Here is a 13,004-nt window from a genome sequence, read left to right as displayed (position 1 = left end):
GGCCAATCCTGAGGATCAGAGAATGGGAATTAGTTGGGTTGGAAAGCAGTACTGAATTACATTTGAGAGCAAAAGTTTTGCCTTCAGATATAACTATGTTAGGTCCCAGCCCTACCACTTAGCCACAGGACACTAAACAATGTACTCAGTCTCCAGTTTCCTTACCTGTGTAATTATTGTAATTCTTCCTTATAGATCTGTTGCATAGATGCATTGAGAGGTATTTAATAGGCATTTGATGCCGGGCACGGTGGCACATGCCTGTAATCCCAGTGGCTCGGGGGGCTGAGGCAGGACAATCGTGAATTCAAAGCCAGCTTCACCAAAAAGTGAGGCCCTAAGCAACTCAGTGAGACCCTGTCTCTAAATAAAATACAAAATAGGGCTGGGGATGGGGCTCAGTGGTTGAGTGTCCTGAGTTAAATCCCTGGTTACCCCTCCCCCCCCCACACAAAGCAATTGATGTTATTTTGTATCATTATTTAACTTTTCAGCTAGTATGGCCTGGCTCCCCAGTTAGAGGGCAAGCTTCTAACATAACAGCAGTATGTCAGATACTTTGAAAAACCCTTTAGTAATTATTTGGTTGCACAAATGAATTACATATTCACCACCCTAGAACATAAGATTATTTATTCTAAGTTTACAGACAGCATTTACTCCTGTATCTTCATTTGACACACTATTTTATTTTCTACCCCCCAACAAAGTTTTTTGAAACTTTGTTTGAAGGAGTGAGCTCACTGGCTCCTGCATGATAAATTTGAAGGAGAAGAAATATGGTTTTGTTATGGTCCCTATACACTACCTCCATATTTCTATATTTATCATCATCAACAACACAGATGATCAAAAACGTGAAACAATACATGTTGATGGCTCTTGACAGCCTTCCCAACAAAAGCTTAGAGAAAAATCAACTGGAAAATAGAACAATAGAGAAGAGTGACAGAAATACAACATTCATTGTGCAATACTGTTATCTTTTTTAAATTAATGTATTTTTTTAATTGTAGATGGACATGATACCTTTTTTTGTTGTTGTTATTTTTATGTGGTACTAAGGATCGAACCCAGTGCCTCACATGTGCGAGGCAAGTACTCTGACACTGAGCCACAACCCCAGCCCTAATGTATTTGTATATAACCAATATATCCAGCATATTATCATTTCAACATATAATCAATATAAAATATTATCAGTGAGATAGTATGTATTTTTTCATGCTGTCTTTTTTATTGGTTTTTTAGTTATACATGACAGTAGAATCCATTTTGACATAATTATAAAAGCATGGAATATATCTTGTTCTAATTCAGACCCCAGGACCTCTCCTTCCCCTTCCCTCTCCCCACCCCATCTCCCTGCTCTCTATTGATCTTTCTGCCATTTACCCACAGTTATTTTTTAAAGTTGATTTCTTGTGGATGTACGTGGTGGTGAGATTCACTGTGAAACTAGTTAAAATAAAACACATTTTATTCAAAGGAAAAACAGATCTAATAGTTACCAGTGGGCCAGTGGAATGGGTCCCATGAGGGCATTAATTTTTTGGGGGGCGGGGGGGTATCAGGGATTGAAGTCAGAGGCACTCAACCACTGAGCCACATCCCCAGCTCTTTTTTTGTATTTTATTTAGAGACAGGGCCTCACTGAGTTGCTTAATGCCTTGCTTTTGCTGAGGCTGGCTTTGAACTCACAATCCTCCTGCTTCAGCCTCCAGAGCCACTGGGATTGCAGGCATGCGCCACCACATGCAGCAGGGCACTAATTCTTAATTCCTCCAGCTACGCACTCTGGTATGGTCAGCAATGGCAAAGCAAGCCCAAAGAGATTTGAGTCACTTCTCAATACCACCAACCAACCAAGCTGCCATCATGTCCCAGAGCTGTGCCACTGAACCTCTTTGCTTTCAATCATTGACTTCTAAAGGGAAGTTTCTCGGTTACTGTCACTGAGTGTCTTGCCCAATTTCAATACACGATCATGCTAATGCAAGGCAGATCATTGAGACACCTTGGAGATTTCTATGCTCTATTGAAACTGGACTTCCAAAAAAAAAAAAATGAGAAGTGGAACTGAAAAGAAGTGTATATTTAATGGGGTGTAACATGAGAGTCTGTAGCTCTATTTTATGTAATTTGGTGTTGCCACATGCACCATTAATGCATCTGAATTAGATATTTATATACAATGTGAGAGAAATGGCAAACAGCAGCCTTTCTTCTGCAGAACTCAGGCAAAGTAGCCAACAGGAACGTCTACACCTGGTAGCAGTAGAATATATAATAAATATAAAGAACACCACTTTGTTTGAATAGCATTATTTATACTTTTGAAATCACATGTTTATTCACTATTTGCTCCATAGGACTGTAAGCTCATTAACCTTGTGGCCCATTGTCCTTACTTTTTTTTTTTTTTTTTTTGGTACTAGGAATTAAACCCAAGGGCACTTAACCACTGAGCCACATCCCCAGCCCTTTTTTATATTTTATTTTGAGACAGGGTCTTGCTAAGTTGCCTAGGGCCTCGCTAAATGCATGAGGCTGGCTTTGAACTCATCATCCTCCTGTCTTAGCCTCCTGAGCTGCTGAGATGACAGGCATGTGCCAGTGCACCCAGCACCATCCTTACTCTTTATTACCATGTGCCCCTGGTGCTTAGCATGTAGATGGCACTTAACAAATATTTACTGGCTGACCATTCATTGATTGACAGGCTTAGTCAATTAGTATACTTTTACTAAAATATGTTCATTATTTCTTTATTTTTTCAGTGCAGGGAATTGAACTCACACACGTGCTCTAACACGGAGCTATGTCCCCAGCTAGAATGCCATGTTCATTCTTACATTTGCATTATTTGACCTGTTTTTCAACTAAGACATTTGTGAGACAGAAAGCATAAGGGACATGCTGGTGGAGGCCACAAGGCTAGAGATACAGCCACACTGAGATCTTCTGACACACACACCCCCACCACCACATTATATAAGGTAACCCTCTCACCTTCCTGTTTCTTTCTGATTTTAAGATTAGAACTGTCAACCAGACCTGCTTCAGTAGAACAACAACTCAGGAGACTGAGGCAAGAGGATGGCAAGTTCGAGGCTAGCCTCAATCACCTAACAAGGTTCTGCCACAAAATCAGAAGAAGGGCTGGAAATATAGCTCAGTGGTAAAGTGCCCCTGGGTTTAATCCCCAGTGTCAAACAAGCAAACAATTTTAAATTTACAACATCCTTGACATTTCTAGTCTAGGTTATTCTGAATGTTCACTCATATATATTTTGCATTTCTAAAACCGAAATACAGCAACAGGACAGTTTCAAGAAATTTAGGGGGCAAAAAAAAAGTGAATAGCCAGGTGCGGTGTCACATGCCTATAATCCCAGTGGCTCAGGAGGCTGAGGCAGGAGGATCGTGAGTTCCAAGCCAGCCTCAGCAACAGCGAGGCGCTAAGCAACTCAGTGAGATCCTATCTCTAAATAAAATACAAAATAGGGCCAGGGATGTGGCTCAGTATTTTAATGCCCCTAAATTCAATCCCCAGTACCAAAAAAAAAAAGTGAATAGGCTGTGGGGCACAGTGATCTGGGTTTGAATCCCAAAACTCCCATTTAATTTTGTTCCCATCTCACTCATTTGATGTGCAGAATTACTGAGGTGAGTTCTATGAAGCAGCAATCCCCAGTACAAAAAAAAAAAAAAGAGAGAGAGAGAGAAGAAGAAATTGAAATAAGTATGTTGTAACTAATGTTAGAAATCACAATAGCTATTGAACCCAAGGACGCTTTACCACTGAGCCACATCCTCAGACCTTTATATTTAAATTTTGAGACAAGGTCTCACTAAATTGCTTAGGGTCTTGCTAAGTTGCTGAGGCTGGCCTTGAACTTGCAATCCTCCTGCCTCAGCCTCCTGAGTCCTGGGATTATAGGTATGTGCCAATGCATCTGGTAGTACTCACTCATTTTAATCCCAATCTGTAAAGTTTCAGGTGCAAAGTTTGCATTGCAGATAGGAAATTGTGGAAGGAAGGACATGCTCAACCAAATGCTGCTTGTTGCTACTTAAAAATATATATATTCTTTTATATACTTAGATAAAGTATCTATCTGGTTACAGAGATGACCCTCCCTGCAATTTGAAGAGCAGCTCATTTCACCCCTGTCTTTGGAAATCTTCACTAAGATCTTCACTCCCAAGCTACAAGAAGCCTAAAAGTTGCCATTACAACATGTGCTGTCATGGGACATGCGACATGCTCAACGGCAGTGCAATTTGGGGTTGTGGGGTAATCAAGATTTCTTAACTTGGTCATCCTGGTGAAAACACTTCCTGTTTCTCAGATTTTACTTCCTCTAAATAGAAAGTATTCAAATGGGGGTAGGGAAAATGAAAAAGAATTTTGTCTCTGTAGAAACAAAAATCTACAGGCCATGGACTTCATTCGGCGAATGTTCATAGGGTACCTACTCTATATGGAACACTGTAGGTGTTGGTAGGTGGCTCACCAGTCGACTTTCAAGCCAGTGGAATTTAAAGACTATGGTTTCAAGAGCTGGTTTGAAAATCCTTGTAATCAATGACTAATGTTATTGTTAATTGGGGATTTTGTTTGGAAGTCAGTTTGCAAGACAACATGGTGCCACATAGAGTTTGTGACTTAAATAAAGGAACTTCTTCACAGTATTCTTCAGAGGAAAAAGTCATGATTCTTTCTGGAGCATCTTGAAATGTTTGCCAAAGGTCTGGGGACATAGCTCAGTTCGTAGAGTGATTACCTCACATGCACAAGACGCTGCCTGGGTTCAATCCCCAGCACCACAAAATAAATAAATAAATAAACAAACAAACAAATAAATAAATAAATGTCTGCCAACATTCTTTCTTTTTGTCTTTATTGTTCTTGTTCCACTGAAGCAAAGATGAAAATATTAGAGTTATTTTTTTGCCACTTATTGATCTATTTATTTATTTGCAATGCTGGGGATGGAACCCAGGGCCTCTCACATGCTAAGCATGTGCTGTACCACTGAGCTTCATTTCCATTCCCCAACTCTTATTTTATTTTATTTTATTTTTGGTGCCATAGATTGAACCCAGGGGTACCTAACCACTGAGCCTCATCCTCAGCCCTTTTTATTTTCTATTTCGAGACAGGGTCTCACTAGGTTGCTTATGGCCTTGCTAAGTTGCTGAGGCTGGCTTTGAACTCATGATCCTCCTGCCTCAGACTCCCAAGCTTCTGGGACTACAGGCTTGTGTTACTGGGCCCAGCCCAACTCTTATTTTAATTTAGACTTGGAAGAGTTCAATTTGGGCAGTAGGTTTAAGATGGTATGGCATTTTAATAAAATTTCCCATTGAACTTTATTCCTCTTTCTATACTCAGTACCTCAGATGATATGGCATTTTGTAAAGAGGTAAAATAATTTTTAACTACTTAATCTGTCTTAATAAATTAGGTGTTATAGGTTCTTAAAGAATTTTTTTTCTTTGGATCAATGTGAATTTAATATAACTAGGGAAAACCAGGCAAAATTTAAGGCAAATTAAACTTGTTATTGACAATTTAGTTTGCCTTTCTCCCTCCAAATATTCTGTGATTGCTAAATGAAGTAATCAATCCTCAGCTGGACATTTAAAATTCTGGTTCAGCAAAATCCCAGTTTTCCTCTCCAGCCCCACTTCACACACCTGCCCTGTGTGATCCTCCATTCCCATAAAAGTACTTTGCTTGCTGCTCTCCTCCATTAATGATCTCAATAAGTATTTTTTTTTATTTTTTAAAATTTCATTTTAATAAGTATTTTTTGAAGGCTTGTTGATATAAACACATACATTTTGTAAAAAGGAAAAACCAAGGCTGCTAGTCACTACTAGTCCTACCTAGGCTCCGATTCCTAATTTTCCCAACTACCTTCCTTGTTATGGTCAGGAATAGCAAAAGAATCCAAAGCAAAACCATACGTCTTGCTGGACAGGATTTACAAGAATAAGATTTCCTCACCATTTTCTGCTCTTTTGCTCTTACCATTTTCTCCATGTAGAATGTCTTTGTCTTTCATTTACACCTCTGAAGTGTTTATTAACCCTCATATGCCCATTTCTAATGTGACCTTTTTTCATTCCTTGGCCACCTTACTTTCCTCTGTCCATTGATCCCCTATAGGTCTTTTTTTGGGGGTTGAAGGTACCAAGGATTGAACGCAGGGCTGCTTAACCACTGAGCCACATCCCCAGCCCTTTCTTTTTTATTTTGAGACAGGCTTCACTAAGTAGCTGAGACTCTCTGAACTCGTGATCCTCCTGACTCAGTCTCCAGAATTGCTGGGATTATAGGCATGCACCATGGTGCCTGGTCCCTGTAGATTCTTTTGTTTGATTTGGTTTGGTACTTGGGATTGAACACAGGGTGCTCTACCACTGACACACATCCCAGCCCTTTTAACTTTTTATTTTGAAACAGGGTCTCCCTAAATTGCTGAGGGCCTACACTGCTGGGGCTGACCTTGAATTTGTGATCCTCCTGCCTCAGCCTCCTGAGTCACCAAGATTACAGGCATGCACCACTGCACTGGACTCCTCATAATTTGTTATTTATAACCAATCAAATTGTGCTTTGTAACATACTTTTGGAGTATATGTACAGATGATAAATTCATTGATTCTTACCCAGTAAGAAATTTTTGTCAGTAACAAATATTCTTCCCACTGAATTTTTTTATTTTATGTTTTATTTATTTATTTTTTTTTTTGCCTTTTAATGGAGTACATTTAGAGGCCACTAAAGTGTTGGCATGAAAGTGAAAGGAGTCCTGGACATTTAGAAAGCTCTGTACTCCCTAATTCTAGCATTCCATGGATTCAATGATTCTTAGTCACATTTCATTGTAATGTGAATCTTTGCCCATGGACTCCATCTGCTTAGGATGTTATACAAAAATATATTTTCTCTGACTTAAATTTTTTGGAATGTCACTGAAAGATTATTTCCCAAATATCACAGCATCATAAAGCCCTATTTATATACACATACATATTATATGTATTTATATATATTATGTGTGTATGTGTGTATGTGTGTGTGTGTGCACATACACACATGTGCTTACTTCATTGCTGTTGTTGAGATACAGTTTAGTTGGTTGCTTTTTTAAAATCTCTTTTCAGGGTGAAATGGTTTCCTTAGGGAGTTCCATCCACAATAGCATAGGAAAACAAAACAAATCAAAAAACAAAAAATGGACATGGATTGGCTCATGAATATTCTATAGAACCTGGAAGCCTCACAGACCAGTGGTTTGCTGTTCCTAAGAAAGGGCATTTTGCATGATGGCTTTGAAAATGCCAGGAGCTCAGTAGAGTGTTTGCTCTTACCGCACTGGAACCCCTGAGGAAGGAGAGCAGATTTCTGCAGACAGGCAGCAGGATCAGCATGCAGTTGAAATTCAGGCAGGCTGCAGGGGCCCTGGCCAAGGCCAAAGCCGACTGGAAGAGGCAGAAGAGAGCAGAGTGACTCCTAGGAGCACAGGACGCCCCACCCCCACTTCCCCAGGATTCCCTGCATGAGGCCACACCGAGCTCCAAGAGATCTGGAAAGGAAGGTCCTTCAGACCAAAGGATTTTCTTTTAGGGCCTGCAAGGACCCTTTGTTTTAATCTCAAACTGGCCCTTTACCCAACCCAACGTTTTATTATGAAAAAGAATAAAGAGAAGTGGTCAAAATTTACTCTGAATACTTGTTTATTCACCTCCCAGATTGCACCTTTTACATTTTACAATGCTTTTTTTTTTTTTTTTTTTTGGTACCAGGGATTGAACCCAGAGGCTCTTGGTCATTAAGCCACATCCCCAGCCCTTTTTATTTTTATTTTGAGACAACCTCTTGCTAACTTGCTTAGGGCCTTGATAAATTGTTGAGGCTGGCCTTGAACTTGCCATCCTCCTGTTTCAGCCTCCCAAGTTGCTGGGATTACAGGTGTGCATCACCACACCAGGTATAAAACTGAACCTTTTAAAATTTTTAAACAGGACTTTCATAGCACTTAGATTTCAACAATAACTGAAGTTGCTATGGTATGATGTTTCAGCATAATCATTAGCTTTATAATGTTTAAAGAAGTTACAACCAGGCACAGTGGCACAGGTTAGTAATTCCAACTACTTGGGAGGTTGAGCAGAAGGATCACAAGTTCTAGGCCAGCCTGGGCAATTTAGTAAGACTCTGTCTCAAAAATAAACAAATAGCCAGGCACGGTGGCACACACCTGTAATCCCAGCAGATCTGGGAGGCTGAGGTAGGAGGATCACAAGTTCAAGGCCAGCCTCAGCAACTTAGGCCCTAAGCAACTCAGTCAGACCCTATCTCAAAATAAAAAAACAAAAAAGTGGCTCAGTGTTTAAGCATCACTGGGTTCAAAACTGAGTACCAATAAATAAATAAGTAATTGACTGGAGATGTTGTTCAATGGTAGAGTGCCCCTAGGTTCAATCCTCAATACTTTCCCCCACAAAAAAAAAAAAAAAAAAGAAGTTGTTTCATATTTTGGAGGAAGAAAGCATCAATGTGAATAAGTTTAAAGCAATTATAATAATGTAGCAAATTGTGTTTTATAAGTATTTATACATGTGATTTATAATATACTGAATACTAATTAATTCATTGATAGTTTCAGCATTAAATAACAAATGTTGTGTTCTGGGAGCAGGCACAATAATAATTACTTTCATTCTTGATAAAGAGGCCGGACAGTTCAAGGAAACTGAGCTTTCTAAAGGACCCAAGGAAACTCAAGGGCCTCACTCGCTGGCCTACTGAAGAGATGGGGCACTAAAGCAAGTTCCTCAAAATTTCCTGGTGTAGACAGAGGTTGATTTTTCTGAAGGCCACCTCATCACATGTCACCAGGAGCAGGATTCTCTATACACAAAAGTGGTAGGAACCAGATGACTTGGAAAATATGGAAAATCTCACTTGTCTTACATGCATCATCCCTAGATGGATGGCTTCAACCTGGCCTCCCATGGTACCATGGTTCTTGGGAGGGAAAGGCTGCTGCTGGGACCCTCTACCACATCCTCATTTGTCACACTGACAGAAGCATTAAGAGACTCTTGCCCAAAAAGTTCCAATGGAGGGAGTGAGGCTGATGGTGATGTTTGGATTGGTCAGAATATATATTTTTTAAACATTAAAGGAAATAAAAATAATAATGTCTGACTAGAAATGTGAACTGATCAATATTGCACAAGACAGATATTATACTCACCCCAAGAAGTTTTCGAGTGTAATAGTACTTTTCTCCATTGTCATAAACCCTGTAGTACCAGACAAAGAGGAAGACGTTCATTCCCAGCCACACCAGCTGCACAAACAGAAAAAGTCACGTGAATTTCTCCTGTCTCAATAGGTAGATTCCACAAAAGATCAGAGTCAGACGAAGGTCAGGACTTCCCCAAGTCCAGCATTTGACAAAGATGGTTACAAAGCTAGGGGAAACCAGCTTAAAGCCCACAAGAGTGTCGTTACCATTTTCTGTAATTAACCTTTGCACCCTACATTGCTCCCCATGATTGTTTTACTACTTGGACATTATGCCAAATTATCCATCTGTCCTCCCTTCCTTTTTCCACTTCTTTTCTTCTTCTTCTTTTTTATGGGGGGGGGGTTACTGGGGATTGAACTCAGGGGCACTCGACCATTGAGCCCCATCCCCAGCCCTATTTTGTATTTTATTTAGAGACAGGATCTCACTGAGTTGCTTAGCGCCTCACTTTTGCTGAGGCTGGCTTTGAACTTGAGATCCTCCTGCCTCAGCCTTTCGAGCCACTGGGATTACAGGTGTGCACCACTACACCAGGCCCACCTCTTTTCTTCTTAAACTTAGGTAGATAGCCAGGGTTGACTGGCAAATAACAATGGAAGGAAATACGTTACTGTTGCCATCCCCCTATCAGTAGGACATTGTGTTCTGCTCTCACAGGTGCCAGTCACCTCTCTGCACCACACTGCATTGTACCCCAACTAGCGGGAGTCTCATCAGCTAAAATGCCAAGTCTTCTATTCTACTTGGTAAGTTTTATTTAACTTTTGAAGGAGGAGATAGAGACCATGAGCAAGGGGTAAGAGACATGAGATTTAAAAGCAAAGAAAGCTTTCTAGTTTGTGACCTCTTTTTTCATCCCCCAAATTGAGTTTATTAGTTGGTGACACTACCTAGTTATCTACCTTCAGCTCCATCATGATCTTTTCTTAACTATTAAATTACTAGTTATTAGCCAGGTGGTGCACACTTGTAATCCCAGTGACTCAGGAGGCTGAGACAGGAGGATCTTAAGTTTAAGGCCGCTTGGGCATTAGTAAGACTGTGTCTCAAAGTTAAAAAAATAAATAAATAAAAATACAAAGGGCTGGAGAAGTGGCTCAGTGGTAGAGTACCCCTGGGTTTAATCACCAAAAAATAAATTAATTAAATTAAATTTAAAATTTTAAAAAAGGACTGGGGACATGGCTCAGTGGTAGAACACCCCTGGGTGCAATCCCCAGTATCACAGGAAAAAGACTATTCTTAATATTGACTACTAAGTGTCCATAGATGCTTGAGAACAATCTTACTTTACAAAGAAGAAGGTGCAAAAGCAACTTTTCCATTTCCTGACTTTGTCATTCTTCCCAACTCTGGCTTTCTAAACAGTGCCTTCACTTTCAAGTACATGAGCACATAATTTCAAAGGCGGTCACTTCCTGGGGAAAGTTATAGAGAGAGCTAAAAGTACAATTTCAACTTGTTTCTTCTAAGAGTACCTGCTCTTAAAATGGTGATAAGAAGTCAGGTTTACAGTTTCAAATATGCAGAGTTCGATATTGTATTAAAATGTTGGTTTGACATAAAATATAATTTCTAAAGCTATCTTTATATGTCACAACATGAAAATTGGAGTAATGATATACCTGAGATTTATCTCGTGACCTATGCTTTTTTATTGTCAACTCTTAGTCTTGGAACCAACCTTAATGATTAGCAATACCCTCGTCACTTTAAGCTGTCTTGGGTTTTACAATATTTCTTCTTATATGTACCAAAACTCACCCTGAACAATGAGTTCTGGGTTGTAAAAGATGAGTTTTTTTGTTGTTGTTGTTGTTGTTGTTGTTACCAGGGATTGGAACCCAGGGGTGCTTCACCACTGAACCACATCTCCAGTCCTCTTTATTTTTTTATTTTGAGACAGAGTCTTGCTAAGTTGCTTAGGGCCTCGATAAGTTGCTGAGGCTGGCTTTGAACTTGGGAGTCCTCCTGTCTCAGCTTCTCAAGCTGCTGGGATTACAGGTGTGCACCGCTAAACCGGGCCAAGGATTTATTTGTTGCACCTGTCTACAAGTCTTTATCCACAAGTTAAACAAATACACACATGTGCTACAAAACATAGTCTTAATAAAAAATATTTGTTGCTATATTTTATCTGTGCCTGTAATATTTTTGTATCTCTCAAATTCAGAGTCCATAGATTTTGTGATAAATTCTTAACAAAAGTTCCATTCATAAGTGTTCCTTTTTTAACATCATGCTTCTATCAGCTATTCAAAAAGGAAATTTAGAAATCACATTTCTTTCTACTCAATTTGTCCATTACTGCTTTGCTGAGACCACCATATAAGATATAGTTGTAGTCTTTGTAAAAAAGAAAAAGAAAAGAAAGAAATAAACATCTACTTGGAAATTAGTCATATCTCTACTTACAAAAATTGTGTCTCCAAAGAGTATATATATATATATATATATATATATATATATAGAGAGAGAGAGAGAGAGAGAGAGAGAGAGTTTATTATATATACACACTATATATGTGTGAGTATAGACAATTTATTTCAATTATTTTCTCTTGAATCTTAGTTAACTTTATAAATAACTCAAGTTTAGACCACAGGAGAAAAAGAAGGTACTTGTTTTTAAAAAGAAATTTGAGAACTTTGGTTTTAGTACCATTACTGAAGTAAGGCCAATTTCTCATACATGTGCCAGTCTTCTATTGCAAAAATGGTACAAAATTTCCATTGGCCATTTTTAAGTAGTTTAAACGCAGAAAGTAGGAACATTTGTCTCTGAGTAATGAATAAACACTAAGAATGAAGGATCATTAGCAGGAACTCTCTTTTACACTCTCTGAAATGCTGGCAAACAGTACTCCTAAGAACTCAGAAATAACCCAGGAGAAATGAGCACCCAAGATACATTCTTTCTACTAAAGAATTTGGAAAATGAACTCAGTACTTCTAAAGATAGACATTTGTTCCTACACTCAATCAATTTATCAAAGAAACAAAACAACGTTGTTCTATTTTAGCTTCCAAGAGAACACAAACATGTCAGAGTATTCATAATTAATCTCTTGTTGGTACTTACAATGACAAAGATGGAGAGCCCCTCGTTGACAGCCCAGTTCCCCATGGTGACAGAGGTTCAGTATGTTGTGTCTGCCTTTTTTCTATACTGTGCTGCTTCTCCCCATGAGGAAATGAAAACAGCAGGCTTGGGGCAATATATTTCCTTTTGTACTATCAGAAATTAGCTAATCATTGGTCAACTGAAAAGCCTGTTTCCATAACAAATTTAAATCTTTAAACCACAAAAAGTACAGACTACACGGCTATAAAGATCCAATAACAACTAAGCATGTTAGAAAATGAAACCAATTTCTATAATTGAAAGACAAATAGTGCAATTCATAGGATGTGTTTTACAGCATGAACTCACATTTTACTAACCAGTTATTTGCTTGAAATTTTCAAGTCACTTGACTAACCATTTCTTGGTAGCCACAACACAGTGTGATTTCTTTTCTTTTCTTTTTCTTTTTTTTTTTTTTTTTTAATTTTTTGGGCCTGTACTGGTGATGGAACCCAGGGACACTCTACCACTGAGCCACATCTCCAGCCCTTCTTTTTAAAAACTTTTGAGAGACAGTCTCACTAAGTTGCTGAGGCTGGC

At 39.0% G+C, this 13,004-nt stretch overlaps 2 protein-coding genes and 1 pseudogene across 2 annotated transcripts in view; 1 reads left to right on the top strand and 2 right to left on the bottom strand.

Moving 5' to 3' along the window:
• Dynlt3 (dynein light chain Tctex-type 3) overlaps positions 1 to 4,840 on the top strand; it is a 62,819-nt gene extending 57,979 nt beyond the window's left edge. Inside the window, exon 5 of the mRNA XM_027927467.2 lies at positions 4,132 to 4,840. Coding sequence (XP_027783268.1) covers positions 4,132 to 4,154 — 23 coding nt within the window. The 3' untranslated portion in view covers positions 4,155 to 4,840. The remainder of the gene's footprint in view (positions 1 to 4,131) is intronic.
• The window catches only part of Cybb (cytochrome b-245 beta chain), a 45,032-nt gene extending 32,494 nt beyond the window's left edge, over positions 1 to 12,538 (bottom strand). Inside the window, exons 1-3 of the mRNA XM_027927465.3 lie at positions 12,420 to 12,538; positions 9,282 to 9,377; positions 7,390 to 7,500 (exon numbers count right to left, since the gene is read on the bottom strand). Of these exons, the coding sequence (XP_027783266.1) occupies positions 7,390 to 7,500; positions 9,282 to 9,377; positions 12,420 to 12,464 (252 nt within the window). The 5' untranslated portion in view covers positions 12,465 to 12,538. The remainder of the gene's footprint in view (positions 1 to 7,389; positions 7,501 to 9,281; positions 9,378 to 12,419) is intronic.
• LOC114086214 (small nucleolar RNA SNORA40) lies at positions 11,072 to 11,171 on the bottom strand (annotated as a pseudogene).
• Positions 12,539 to 13,004: the final 466 nt, after the last annotated feature.

Source organism: Marmota flaviventris, chromosome X (assembly GCF_047511675.1).
Source record: "Marmota flaviventris isolate mMarFla1 chromosome X, mMarFla1.hap1, whole genome shotgun sequence".
Lineage (NCBI taxonomy): Eukaryota > Metazoa > Chordata > Mammalia > Rodentia > Sciuridae > Marmota > Marmota flaviventris.
Note: the sequence above shows the minus strand (reverse complement) of the source record. Positions and strands in the feature narration are given on the sequence as shown.